Source organism: Merops nubicus, unplaced genomic scaffold (assembly GCF_000691845.1).
Source record: "Merops nubicus isolate BGI_N331 unplaced genomic scaffold, ASM69184v1 scaffold2612, whole genome shotgun sequence".
Classification (NCBI taxonomy): Eukaryota; Metazoa; Chordata; class Aves; order Coraciiformes; family Meropidae; genus Merops; species Merops nubicus.
The window spans coordinates 58333-70896 of record NW_008592801.1 but is presented as its reverse complement, the minus strand read 5'-3'; the positions used below and the strand labels follow the sequence as shown (position 1 = coordinate 70896).

At 49.6% G+C, this 12564-nt stretch overlaps 1 protein-coding gene across 1 annotated transcript in view; it reads right to left on the bottom strand.

Moving 5' to 3' along the window:
• LOC103768119 (GRB2-associated-binding protein 2-like) overlaps positions 1 to 12564 on the bottom strand; it is a gene marked incomplete at its 3' end in the record, with an annotated part of 27622 nt that overhangs the window by 262 nt on the left and 14796 nt on the right. Inside the window, exons 2-3 of the mRNA XM_008935252.1 lie at positions 3519 to 3759; positions 3 to 132 (exon numbers count right to left, since the gene is read on the bottom strand). Of these exons, the coding sequence (XP_008933500.1) occupies positions 3 to 132; positions 3519 to 3759 (371 nt within the window). The remainder of the gene's footprint in view (positions 1 to 2; positions 133 to 3518; positions 3760 to 12564) is intronic.

The window sequence follows — 12564 nt, the reverse complement described above, 5'->3', positions numbered from 1 at the left end:
AGGCTGTAAAAGCCGTGGAGCTGCCCCCCGACCCCGTTCACGCAGTGCCCGTTGCCCTGCGAGAGCTTCTGCACCGCCGTGTCGCTCCGCATGAAGAAGGCAGACCTCGTGGCCTGGGAGAAGCTGGCGCTCCTGCGGAGGAAGGGGAGAAGGGGGCTGAGAGGTGGGGACAGACGGTCGGTCCCTGGAGGCACCGAGTTCTGTTCCCCACATCTCTCAACTTTCCGAGCCACATTGCCCAACCTCCGAATGTGCCTGCAACCCATTCTGGCCTGAAACTCCTTCAAAATGACATTGGCATGAGCTGGGAAGTATGGGCACCCATGGTGGGCCTACAGGCAGGAATAATTCAGACATAAATTGCTCCCAATGAGCCATTTTCGTTCCAGCTGATGCATCTGCGAAGAGCCATCCCATCAATGTCACCATCACTGCCTGTGCTCAGTGCAGGAGGGAGCCCTACTCTCACCTCTGCTTGCAAACGTGTTTGAGAGGGACTGGAAAAATTCCTGATGGGGATTAGTTCAAAGCCTCCAGCCATGCCACCGCCCTGCTCTCTTGTAGGACAAGCCCTGGGGAGTTGAGGACAGTCCCCAGCTGGGGTTTGGGGTTTGCAGACCCAGATTCAGATTTATAAAAGCCCTTGAGGTCCCCAGGGCAAGCAGAGCAGTGTGGTCGCTTCCTAATGGCTCCTCAAGTTGTACTGCAGTCATGACTGGTGACATCAGTCAGGATGGAGGGCGAGCACTGGGGAGACCTGGCCTCTAATGACTGCTCGTTAGCCACCTCTCCCCCACTGACTCCCTTCAAGGCGTTTCATCTCCTTTTTTATCTCTCCTACTGCTTTCTCTTTCAAGGCTCCAACACTGCAGAAGATAAGATCCGTGAGTTTGGCTTTCTGCACCTGTAACCCCAGCAGATGACATTTTATTGAACCACTGGATGCTTGAATCGGCCACTTGGGACTTTTTTCTCCCCTGTCCTCAACCCCCAGTTCTCCACCCTGCGAGACTTGGGGAAATGTGAGCATTGCTGCAGAAGTGCTGGGACATAAGGGCAAGATGTGGTAGACCCAAAGGTGGGTGATGACAATTCCTTCCTCCAAGCCTCCTGAAGCAGCATGGAAGATATGGCAAAACCCCAAAAAAGGGTTAGCCTGCCATGAAGAGGTAATGCACATGAGAGAGATGTGCCTCAGAGATGTGTATCAGAGCATGAGAGGCAGTCTTGGGCTGGGTCTTTCATGTGTGCATCAGGCTTCTGGAGACCATGTGCCCACAGCCAAAAAGGTCTCAGCCAGCTCTACTTAAACACTTCCTGATGGAGGAGAGTCCTGCCCTGTATCAATCCCCACCCTGGGAACAAGTGAGATGGTTCGGGGGACCGGGGTGTCCACTTGTGGCAAATCCCTTTTGTGGGGGAGTCCCAGCCCTACGGGAAAAGCTGGGTGCCGCTGGTGTGCGTTGCTCCGGCTGGGCTGAGGCTCTACAGGGAGAAGAAAGACCCCGTTCCATGGAGCCAGCACGAGATGGCGCTCAGAAATCGGGCTTCTGGGGGAAAAAAACGAGTGGTGCTGCGATGGGACATGCCAACCCCTGCTGCCTTTGGAGCTCAGGAGACGTCTGGGATCTGGCAGGGTCCTGTCGGCCGAGGACTTGAGGCATCTCATGGGTTAATTAGTCAGCGTCGCCCACCAATTAGCTACAGTTACCCTCATTTTATGGATGAGTAAAGTAAGAGCTCTGGAGCTGGGAGGGGAAGGATGCCCAGCAGTTCTGCAGTCTGGACCTGTGTACTGGGTGTTGACTGGGGGTTGAGTTCTGGCCCAGCTGTAGAAGCTGCTAGAAGCTTGTCTCTGCCCACCAAAGCTGGGGCTCTCAGAGGGTGGTTTTTAACCACCTTCACAGCTGGAGCATCACAGAAGGTTTTCAAAGCAGTGCTCCATTCCCTCCATCTGAAGTTCATTTTTCTGTTGTTCTTAGTAGGAAGGGCAGCTGTGGGAGGAAAGCCCAGCGGAGGCTGCAGCCCAGGTCCTGCTCTCACCCCACACCAGCTGGGCTCCAACCTCCTCTCCCTCCTCACCGCTCCCACCAGCCAAAACTCTTAATGCATAAAGAAAACCCCTCTCACTAAGGCAACCAGCTGGGTCCAGAAGCAGAGAGCTGCTGCTTGCACAGAAATACCACACCGTGCACCATGGAAAGCCCTGCCCAGCCCTTTGCTTGGGGGTTTTTCTGACTAAAGGCAGGAATTAGGGCCTGTCTGCAGGATCATAAAGGGGTTGAGGTTGGAAGGGACCTCTGGAATTCTTCTGGTCTAACTCCCCCACTCAAGCAGGGCCACCTGGAGCTGGCTGTCCAGGACCGTGTGCAGATGGCTTTGGAGTATCTCCAAGGATGTGACTTCACAACCTTTCTGGGCAACCTGTGCTAGGGTTTGGTCACCCTCACAGTGAGAATGCGTTTCCTGATGTCCAGAGGGACCCTCCTGAGTTTCAGTTTGTGCACATGGCCTCTGGTCCTATCACTGGGCACCACTGGTAGGAGCCTGACTCCATCCACTTTGAACCTTCTCTTCAGGGATTCATATACATGGATGAGATCCACTCAAGTCTTCTCTTCTCTGAACAGTTCCAGCTCTCTCAGCCTTTCCCCTTAGGAGACAAGCTCAGTCCCCTCGGCATCTTCATGGCCCTTTGCTAGACTCTCTCTAACCTGCCCATGTCTCATGTACAGGGGAGCTCAGAACTGGACCCAACACTTCAGGTGTGGTCTCACTGGGTCTGAGTAGAAGGGAAGGATCATCTCCCTTGATCTGTCACCAGTACTTGTCCTAGATAAGTCCTGGATCCAGCCCAGGATACCATTTGCTTTTGTGGCTGCAGGGACCCATGTTCAACCTGGTGTCCATGAGGACCCCAAGGTCCTCTTCTCCCAGGCTGCTCTCCATCTGAGTGACCCCCAGCTTGTATTGATGCTTGGTGTTGTTCCTGCCCAGATGCACAACTTTACACTTCTCCTTGTTGAACTACATGAGGTTCCTGCTGGCCCATCATTCCAGCCTGCTGAGGTGTCTCTGGTGTATCAGTATCACCCTCTGGTATCTCCGCCACTCTTCCCAGCTTGCTGTCACCAGCAAAGTGGCTGAGAGTGCACTCTGCCCCACCACCCTGGTCATTAATGAAGGTGTTAAACAGGACTGGACCCAGTACTGACCATCAGGGTACACTACTAGTGACCGGCCTCCAACTGGCCATCGTGTCACTGGCCACCACCCTCAGGGTCCAGCCGTTCAGCCAGTTTGAATACAACCCAGAAAGCCAGGAGAGCCAGGAGCTTGGGAGATGATAGACACTCTGACCTCCTGCTCCTCCCAACCGTGATGAGATGAGACCATCGCTCAGGGCTTTCTCCAGCTGGCTTTTGCAGACCTCAAAGGGTCTTTGACCCTCAAAGGTGGGTTGAGCCGCTCCCTCCCTCAGCTGTCCCCGAGGTTCGCTCCCAGGTGGGCTAACATACCTTGCATTTTCTGACTTTCTGCTCATACACTGGTGGAGGAAAAGGTAGTCCTGGGGGGCACTGGCAGACAAGGTGCTCTGGAGGTGGCTGGTGGGGGAGTCGAAGGTGAACAAGGTGGGCTGGCTGGAGTGGGATGGGGCTGAGGACTTGCGCTCTCGTAGCAGGTGGTGGCTGGCACTGCTGAGCTCTGCTGGGGAGGACCGTGGTGCATGGTTCATGGAGACGATGCTCCTCAGGGTGTCTGGGAAGGGAAAAATACATCTGTGAGTGGCTGGATCCCATGTCCTGTGTTCCTCAGGTCTTCATTACCCACATACTCTAGAATTTAAGGAGGTTGGTGGGGTCTGCTTGAAGCTCTGTATGATGTACTCGGCAGCAGGCTCTTCTGCTTGGAGCACATGCAACCTATAGGTACTATGTAGAGAGAAAAAATATTTTACAGTTTTTATTAATATTGTATAATTTTCATGGAATCCCAGCATGGTAGGAGTTGGAAGTGACCTCTGGAGATCACCTCATCCAGCCCCTCCTGCTAAAGCAGGATCACCCGGAGCAAGCTGCACAGGAATGAGTCCAGGAGAGTTTTGAGTCTCTCCAGAGAAGGAGGCTCCACAGCCTCCCTGGGCAGCCTGCTCCAGGCTCAGGCACCCTCACAGGAAAGAAGCTTTTCCTCATATTCAGATGGGCTTTCCTGCACTTTAGTTTGTGCTTGCTGCCCTTTGTCCTGTCACTGGATACTACCGAAAAGAGCCTGGCCCTAGCCTCTTGACCTTTAGATATTGATAAGCATTGATAAAATTCCCAGATTTTACCATATTTCATAATTTTATCATATTTTATCATATGCTTAGTGGCTTGTGTGGATACCTGGGGGATGTCAGGCCAATACACAGAGAGCTCAGTGGGCTGTTAAAATCTGGTTAAAAAGGAAAAGGAAAAGAAGACCTTTCACGCCACAATTTTTGCTTCTGTCTTTTCTCAGAGACCTTTTGTAGGAGGCTTTAGAGATGTGATTTAAGTCATCCCCACCCCTCTGTGTAAGGGCATCACTGCTATCCTTTTACATAGAAACACAGAATGGTTTGGGTTTGAAGGGACCTTTCAAGGACATCTAGTCCAGCCCCCCTGCACCAGGGACATCTTCAACCAGATCAGGTTGCTCAGAGCCCCATCCAACCCAACCTTGAGTGTTTCCAGGGATGGGGCATCGACCGTCTGGGTCAACTGAGGCACGCAGTAGGAATGTGGATGGACATAGTGCCAGCAGAGAGGAAAAATATTCCCATGTTCCACAATTCTCTATTAATTTTGTGACCTCAAGAGCTCCTTCTGCTTTCTTCTAGTAAACTGGGATGCAGACCAAAGGTGTGACTCCTGCTGTCTGCTCCCCTTGCTCAAGGAGAAATACACTTTAAAATCTTAAATTCCCTTCAATGGAGGTTCTCCCAGAGGTATAATCACCTGGCTACTCTAGACCTCTAATAAATGTGTTCCAAGAACTTGAACCAGGGCTGACTTTTTACAGCCAAGCTGTAAACCCCCGTTACAAACAAAACAAAACAGAATAGAAACAAAAAAACAAAACCCCAGAAAACCCACAAGCTGCAGAATGTTTTGGGAAAGTTGATCCGTCATTAGCTGCAGAAGACTATGCAGAAGACCTTGCGTGGTCTCCTTGCCTCACATGTACTGCTGGCATGTGAAGACCACTCCTCATGGTTCACTGAACTTATCCTTTGTGCTGGTTGCGATTTACATTTACTTGGTGCTATGCAAAATGCAGGAAAAAATCTAAGCCCTTAAAAAAAGGCCATTCTTCCCTGATGGGTAAATCACTGATTTAGGGATTGCTCCCATGTTTCCCCCAACACAATGTCCACCTGCTCTTCAAATTTGACTTCAGACATACATAAGGGAACCCACTCCGGTGTGGGGATGAGTGGGATATTACAGATTTCCAACCTCTTTTTTGCACTCCTTCCCTCAAATCCCAGATCCCAGAAATTTTGGACTTGAAACCCCACCTGAAATTTTGGGATTCTCTTACGCTGCGGAGGAGGGCGGTCTCCGTGAAATGGCTGTCGTGGCTCGGACAAGGAGATGCTCTGCACAGGCTGATTTTTCACTGACTTCTGAATTGTGTCAAGATACAAAATCGATCTGTCTGCCACTCGCTCACTGCTGCTACATTTTTTTTTCCTGGCGTTAACTGCAAACTTCACCCGATGCAGGAAAAGTACATTAATAAAAGGCAAAGAGCATGGCTCGACTCTGTTGTTTGGTTTGTGCTAAACACAGAAAGGATCAATATTTAACATTGACATTAATGGTGGGGGATGAGAGCTTAAAACTCCGACTCCTGTCTTCTTTACAGGGGCATTAAAGATCCCTTGGTGCTTTTCATGGGAGTAAATGGCTGTCTCGGTGTCCTTGGACAAAACAGTGTCTTGACCCTCATTTTTATTAAATATTTATCCCATAGCAGTGCAGACTGATCCCCATTGGAGAAGGAGTCTTGAGAGCTCTGCAAGTCCCAGGTCTGAGTCTAAAATCAAGTGCTTTGAGGTCAACCAGCATGGTAGAGCCCATATACATGTTGCTATCAAAAACAAGGGGGCTGAACCCAAAGTGCCTCTCCAGAAATGCTCCTCAGTTCTGCTGCCTCCTGAATCACAGCCAGGAATTGCTCACGGCACTGGGCTTCAGCCAAGACTCTTCCAAGGATGGTGTGAGGATGGCAGGTTAATGTTGTGCCCCCATCCCTGCGTGAAGGGGACAACAGTGAACCACTGGGGTCATACTGCCCTGAGCAGTTCTCCAACACTATCCCTGCAGGTTCTGCACTTCCCATTTCATGGAAAAGCCACAGCAGGCCAAAATACATGTGGGAGTTAGAAACTACACTGAATTATTCATGCCAACACAGCCCAAGGGGAGAGAGGGGGCTGCACAGAGTCCCCAGCATCACCTCAAGGCACAGCAAATTCAAAACACAACATGCTGAGGAGTCCAGTGAATCCTGCACTACCAGGAGAGCTTAATCTTGTACCCCAAATCAGTCTGATTCAGGGAAACTGGAGAGTGTAATGCAAAAGAAGTGCTCATTGAAAGCAGGATTAATTACACTGTGGTTACTCTGACTGCATGAAAGAAAACGGGGGCCACGGGGAGCAGGAGGCACTGCCCGGTAAAAGCACGTTGACTCCCTGGGGGAATTCACTCTATCGGCGTCCTCATTGATTTTCAAAATTAATTCCCAGCTCACTTCCCACAGCGACCTGGCCACCGAGAGCATTAGTGGGAGCCAGCTCAGGGCTCACGTTCTCCATTAGGTCTGGGAGATGAACTCTGTACCAGCAGGGGAGAGATGGATTGCTTCAGAGGGCTGGGAAGATAAATCCTGAGGCTGCAGAAGGGGACTGCCAAGACTGCCCTGGATTTTTTATGTTGGGGGGATTTTATGCACTAAAAAAAGGGCAGCTTCTGCACTCAGGTCACACACCAATGATGGGTCTTCTGGGGGGCAGAAAAGGAGGCAAGAAAGGAAATGAAGGCAGAAAAATAGTATTTTTGATGACTAGCACATGTTAAAGGGAAAAGTCAAGACACTTGTGCTCTCAAGTTGACCTGAAGTGGAATAGAGGTCAGAGAGTGGAAGAGAGCGGTTGAGGGTAAAGCTACAGGGTGAATTACAACCCAGAGGTCCCAAAGCCATTTCAACTTGCCATGCTGCAGTGCCTGGCTCCCAGCCAATGAGGACCAACACTCCTTTCCCATGTCCATGCAGGGGACTTAGCGAATAACCTCCGGGAGTCACAGCTGGATGCCTCCAGGCATTGGTCCCAGCTACACCATGACCAAAGATGCTCAACTCAATCCAGGAAAACTGACACTTCTCCATCCTACATAGCCATCTGCCTCAGGGCCATGGATAAACTCATGGCCTTCTGTTATTTAACAGTGTAGATGTAGCCTTCAAATCCCTTGGCTTTATGTTGAAATCTTGAGTTTATGTTGAGAGAATGTATCAAATACAGCCAAGGAGGGATAAGATCCTGTTCCAGTTCCTATCGCCATTCCCAGGGGAGCAGAATCAAGGTTATGCAGCAGGGCCATGTGGGAAGTGTCATCTTAACCCCACATTTCCTGGCTGGTTCTCCTCTGAGTTTGGGGAATTGGACTCTCATGGCCTGGGACGCCCACAACTTAAAACTCAATGTCAGCAGCACAACTTGCATGCACACATCTTGCTGGGCTTGTGCTACAGCTGTTGCATCAGCCCCCGTGACAAAGTGAACCAAAGGCTCGACAGAGAAGAGCCAGCACAACCTTGCAAAACCAGGTGGGCTTTGGGTGGCCAAAAGCTCAGCCCTCACTAGTCCAGGTTAAGATGTGCTTTTTTGCCCATGTGTTGCAGCAAAGGGGGAAAATCCCTCCTTGTGACTCCATCCCCAAAGCAAAAACACACAACTGCAAGCACAGCCGGTGAAGGGATGGACTAGGCTGGGAGCCAGGAATTTTTTATGATGTTTTCCATCCCCCCAAGTGGTATTTCCCTCCTTGCTGACAGCTCCGAATTCCCTTGCTCATAGTGCTCTACTATTGCTGTGTGCACACAGCTTCACACAATGTTCCTGGGCTTATCTGAGTGAAATAATTACTCAGCCCCCTTTGGAAACTGTTGCTCAGAACGGCCTTTTCCACCATATCCATGATGCCAGCTTTCCCCACCTGAAGGCAGAGGCTAGGAGTACAGCTCCCTGTAGCCCATGGACTTGAAATGATGCCCCTGGGAAGGTGGCAGCTTTTGGGTGTAGCCAAGTTCCTGCACTCCCATCGATGCTGGCAGTAAAGGCCAGGTTTGCTTGGCATCCCTGAGTGGCATGAAATTCCCCATGATGCCCACACCAGGCTGGCAAGGGCAAGCTGTTCCAAGGGGCCTTGCAGATAAGGGCTCCTCAGATCTGCCCTGGCAAATAAGGTCATTTAATGCCTCAGATCACCCCGCCGACTTAGTGCCAGTTAAAACTTATGGCCAATAAGATTTTCTTTTCAGGAGGAAATAGTAGAAATCTACTCTAAATAATCCCTAGGAGGACATGGGGCAGACCATGCTCATGTACTATTGTCTTCCCCACTCTTTGGAGCAGCTCCATCATTTATGAACAGAAAAAGGGGGAACTTTCTCCTGTAGGAATCTGCCTGCGCCTCCACTCTCACTGCCAGCTCACTCCTCAAGCAAAAAAAAAAAAACCATTAAAAAGAGATAAACAACCCTACCAAAGCAAGCCTTCCACGTGCTTCTCCTGGCAGAAGGAGAACAAACAACATCTCTGATGGATGAGTCACTGTGTCACTGTGCTGCCACGAGGCCCTGGGATGCCACGAGGATGAGCATGGCACCCGAGGAAGGTTTATTTACTGAGCTTTCCCTATTGCCTCTGAGCTGGAAAGCATTTGGAAAAGCTGTTATCAGTCTGAGGATGCCTTGGCAGGTTGCCCACTAAAGGTTTCCTCCAGCAGGTTAGTGGGAAAGGGCGTCTGATTTGGGTAATTTCCCCTCTCTGGTTTCCATCAGGGTGGGAAGCTGTGTGTAAAGACATAGCAACCCTACTATCTGGTGTTGCCTGAATTTTGGATGCCAAGCAGGGGGAGTGGAGCTCCCCAAAAGCAAGGACGGGGCACAGCTGCATCCTCCACTGCAGAGGAGCTGAAGCGTGGGGATAAATTGACATTAGGCTTTTGAGATTTTCCTTTTCAGTTTCTGGGGCTTATTTCCAGTTGCTTTGAGAAACTGGTCAGGACAGACTGGCGAAGGGAAAGGAGGAGCATCACTGTTTCAGGGATCTGCTGTACAGAGTGCTAAGGTTCCTCTTACCCTGTTTCAGCCATCTAAATGATACTTAGCTTCATCTGGTCCCCTGAGGTTTCCTGTAGTGACAACAGTGAAACGCCCCAATTATTTCAGAATCCAAGGCAGGATGGGGAGAATTACCTGAAGAAGAGCTGATGGCAGTGAGACAAAGATGAGTGGCAATAAACTGCATCCTCTCTGCCCATTAGTGTCAGAGCTCTGCTCATATTTGTATGAAACTACTGAAAAACCATGGTGACGTAGGAGCCCTTGCCTTGGAGAAGCATGGGAACCCAGGGGAAAAAATCACAGCGAGTTAGCAAGGAGAGAGGGAAAGAAGCCAAGTCAGATCATCCTGACCTCAAGGCATTCTATAGCTCAGTTATTTATTTTAACAGCAATCAATTCCTTGAAGGACGAAGGGGCAGAAGGGAGAGAGGCTGCAACAGAGACGATGGGATGTTTCTCCCTGGAGATCACAGGTTTGCTTCTATGAGTTGAGGTTGTGCCCAAAATCCCATCCTCACCCTGGGAAATGCCCCTTGGTGGCAGTGACCCAGCTCTGTCTGGTATCAGTATGCCCTGCATGTGGCAGATATCCTTTAAAGAAAAAAAATGCCACTTGATTGTGGAGCTCAACCTTTCGTGCCAATATATGGAGGTCTAACATCTGGCCAGATGGGGATGCCTGGTGTGCACCTATTTATTTTTGTTATAAGGGCTTCAGTGCTGGACATAAAAGAAGAAAATGTGGATGCTCACAGCCCTGGCTTATGCAAGACCTTGAGCATCCCACCTGAGACACCCTTATCTGAGAGCCCTGGAGTGGGACAATGTCCTACAGCTGGGGGTGAAGGACAACCCTGGGGTGGCAGTGTGGGCTGGGACAGGCTTCATTGACTCCACAGAGCTAAGCTTGTCTCCAACCCTCTGCTTCATGAATCATCATCTCTGACATTGCAAAACCAATTTGAAGAGAGATTAAGTGGGGGGGAAAAAAAAGAAGAAAAAAGGCTGCAACTGAAAGAAAGAGTGAAGATGGTGTGCTGTAACTGTATGAAACACAAAGTGGTCTCAAGGAGGGTATTTTTTCTTTTTTTCAGGGTGGAGATAAAGCGACAAAAGCAAGGCAATGGAGATGTGCAGAATTTGCTGCATTCTGTTGGTAGGTGGCAGATGTGACTCCTGCAGATCCAGGGGCATCCTCAGCAAATCTGGCTGGAGGTACGAGCAGAGTGTGGAGCCCAGTGCTGCAGGACAGGGCTGAAGCTGTTGAAAGCTAAGAGCTAATGGAAGAGATGACACTTTTACAAGAGAATAGTTTTTTTTTTTCCCTTGCCAGAGGCAACCTCCTGATGGCCCACCATCAAGCCAGCTTTCTCACTGTATGAAATGAAGCTCCAGCATCCTGTTTTGGAGGCTCACGTTGGTTATTATTATTGCTTATTAGCATTGGTTATTTTTATTGATGATGATGATCAGTAACTTTGGAGGTTAGGAAACTAACTGGGCTTCCCTTTGGACATCACGCCAACCCAGTCTCACCCAGTACCATGGTACAACACATTACCAAAGAGCAGGGTGAAAGCCCAGGAGCTGGTGCACCATTGACTTGGCATCCCCTAGCCAAGATAAAACTTGCTTTTAGGTCCTGAACAAATTTCTTCTCATCCTTCTTGTTGTTCACCACAAGCAGTATGTGGGTGCCTTTCTTTGCTTGAGCAAACACGGGGGCATGCCTCAGCAGTCATGGAGAAGAAGAAGGGAACAATCCCACCCTGATCCCAGCCAGGGCCTTAACAGCTCACTTTAAATTTTATAGCCCTTTTTATGGCAAGGGGAGTGTAGGTCTTTAATGCTTCAGGAGAGCAAAGGAAAACTTTTCTAGCAGGAAATGGTAACCTGTTTTACTCATGCAGGATTTAATACCATTTCTATTCAAGGGAGCGCACAAAAGGCCCCAATATTTGCACTTTGTATTATAGAAGAGCTGCCATTCCCAGCTCTTAACAGAAGTAATTTATTTCGATCTCTCCTTACCTTGGGGGAGCAACTTTATAACTCCCAGTTTGCTGGGAGTCAATAAAACAGCAGTGCTGCTGAGAGTCTGTTGTGCCATTGCTCAGCAATGGGGAAAGGAAGATGATCCTCAAATTTGTCCTCTTGGAGCTCCCTTCTTCATGGGTGGATTTGCACCCATGCATGGGACCAAAACACAGGAGTTTGACTCTGTTTTTCTCTCCTCTATCAGGGTGGGATCGCTGCTATTTTTTGGTCCTTGGGTGGTATTTTAACCAATGTGTTAAAAGGAAAGGGAGGTGGGTGCTGTGCAAGGGGTCAGGGAGAAGATGGGGACGAGGGGTTGCAGTAGGGCCTCAAATTTCTCACACAGCTTCAACAGGAGCCCAACGTGCTCACATGGGGCAACATCAGCCACATGGGCTGCAAATGCCCAAAGGGGAAACAAAAGAAGTCACTAACCCTCCTGGCTGTAACAGCATGCCCCTGAACCAATGAAGTGGCCCAAGGGTCACTGTGAGCAAGGGTCAGTTCATCCCCAGAAAACATGCCCTTAGAGATGGACACGCAAAAAAAAAAAAGAAAGTTTGGCTTGTTTTTATTTTTCCTTGATGGAAGTTCAGCTCTCCCTTTTCCATCTCTGCAGCCTTTACTCTCAAAACAAGCTTCCCTGCAAAGGTTTTTCCATGCAGTTTTGTTTTCATTTAGAGGTATGGGCATATGCTGTCCACATACTAGAATCACCTAAAGAAGTCCTGAAGGCAAAACTATTCCTAAGATGCTGAGGGTAAAATGCAAGAAGAAAACCCTCTGCCAGCGATGGGAGGACTGCAGCCTCCACGGCTGCTCTCCAGCTGGGCTCTGCCACAGCAGAGACCCAGCAGAAAGGCAAACAGCTCCAAAAGTCATCCTGGATCTCTACCCACCTTTAAAAACCTGAGTCCTGCCCGTTAAGCAGTCTATTAACAGTGCTCAGTGGAAGCAGAGAAAGGAAAGGTCCCTCCTAGGGAGGTATTCTCATTGCATGAGGTTAAAAATGCCTGTGACCCCCAAAGCTTTATGCATTCAGAAATTATGAGTTCACCTGCAGTAAAAGTCTTCAGGATCAGCTAAAACCTGGAGGTTTTCCTCCTCCTCTTCTTTTAAGATGCAGTGATGGCTAAAGGACTTGGA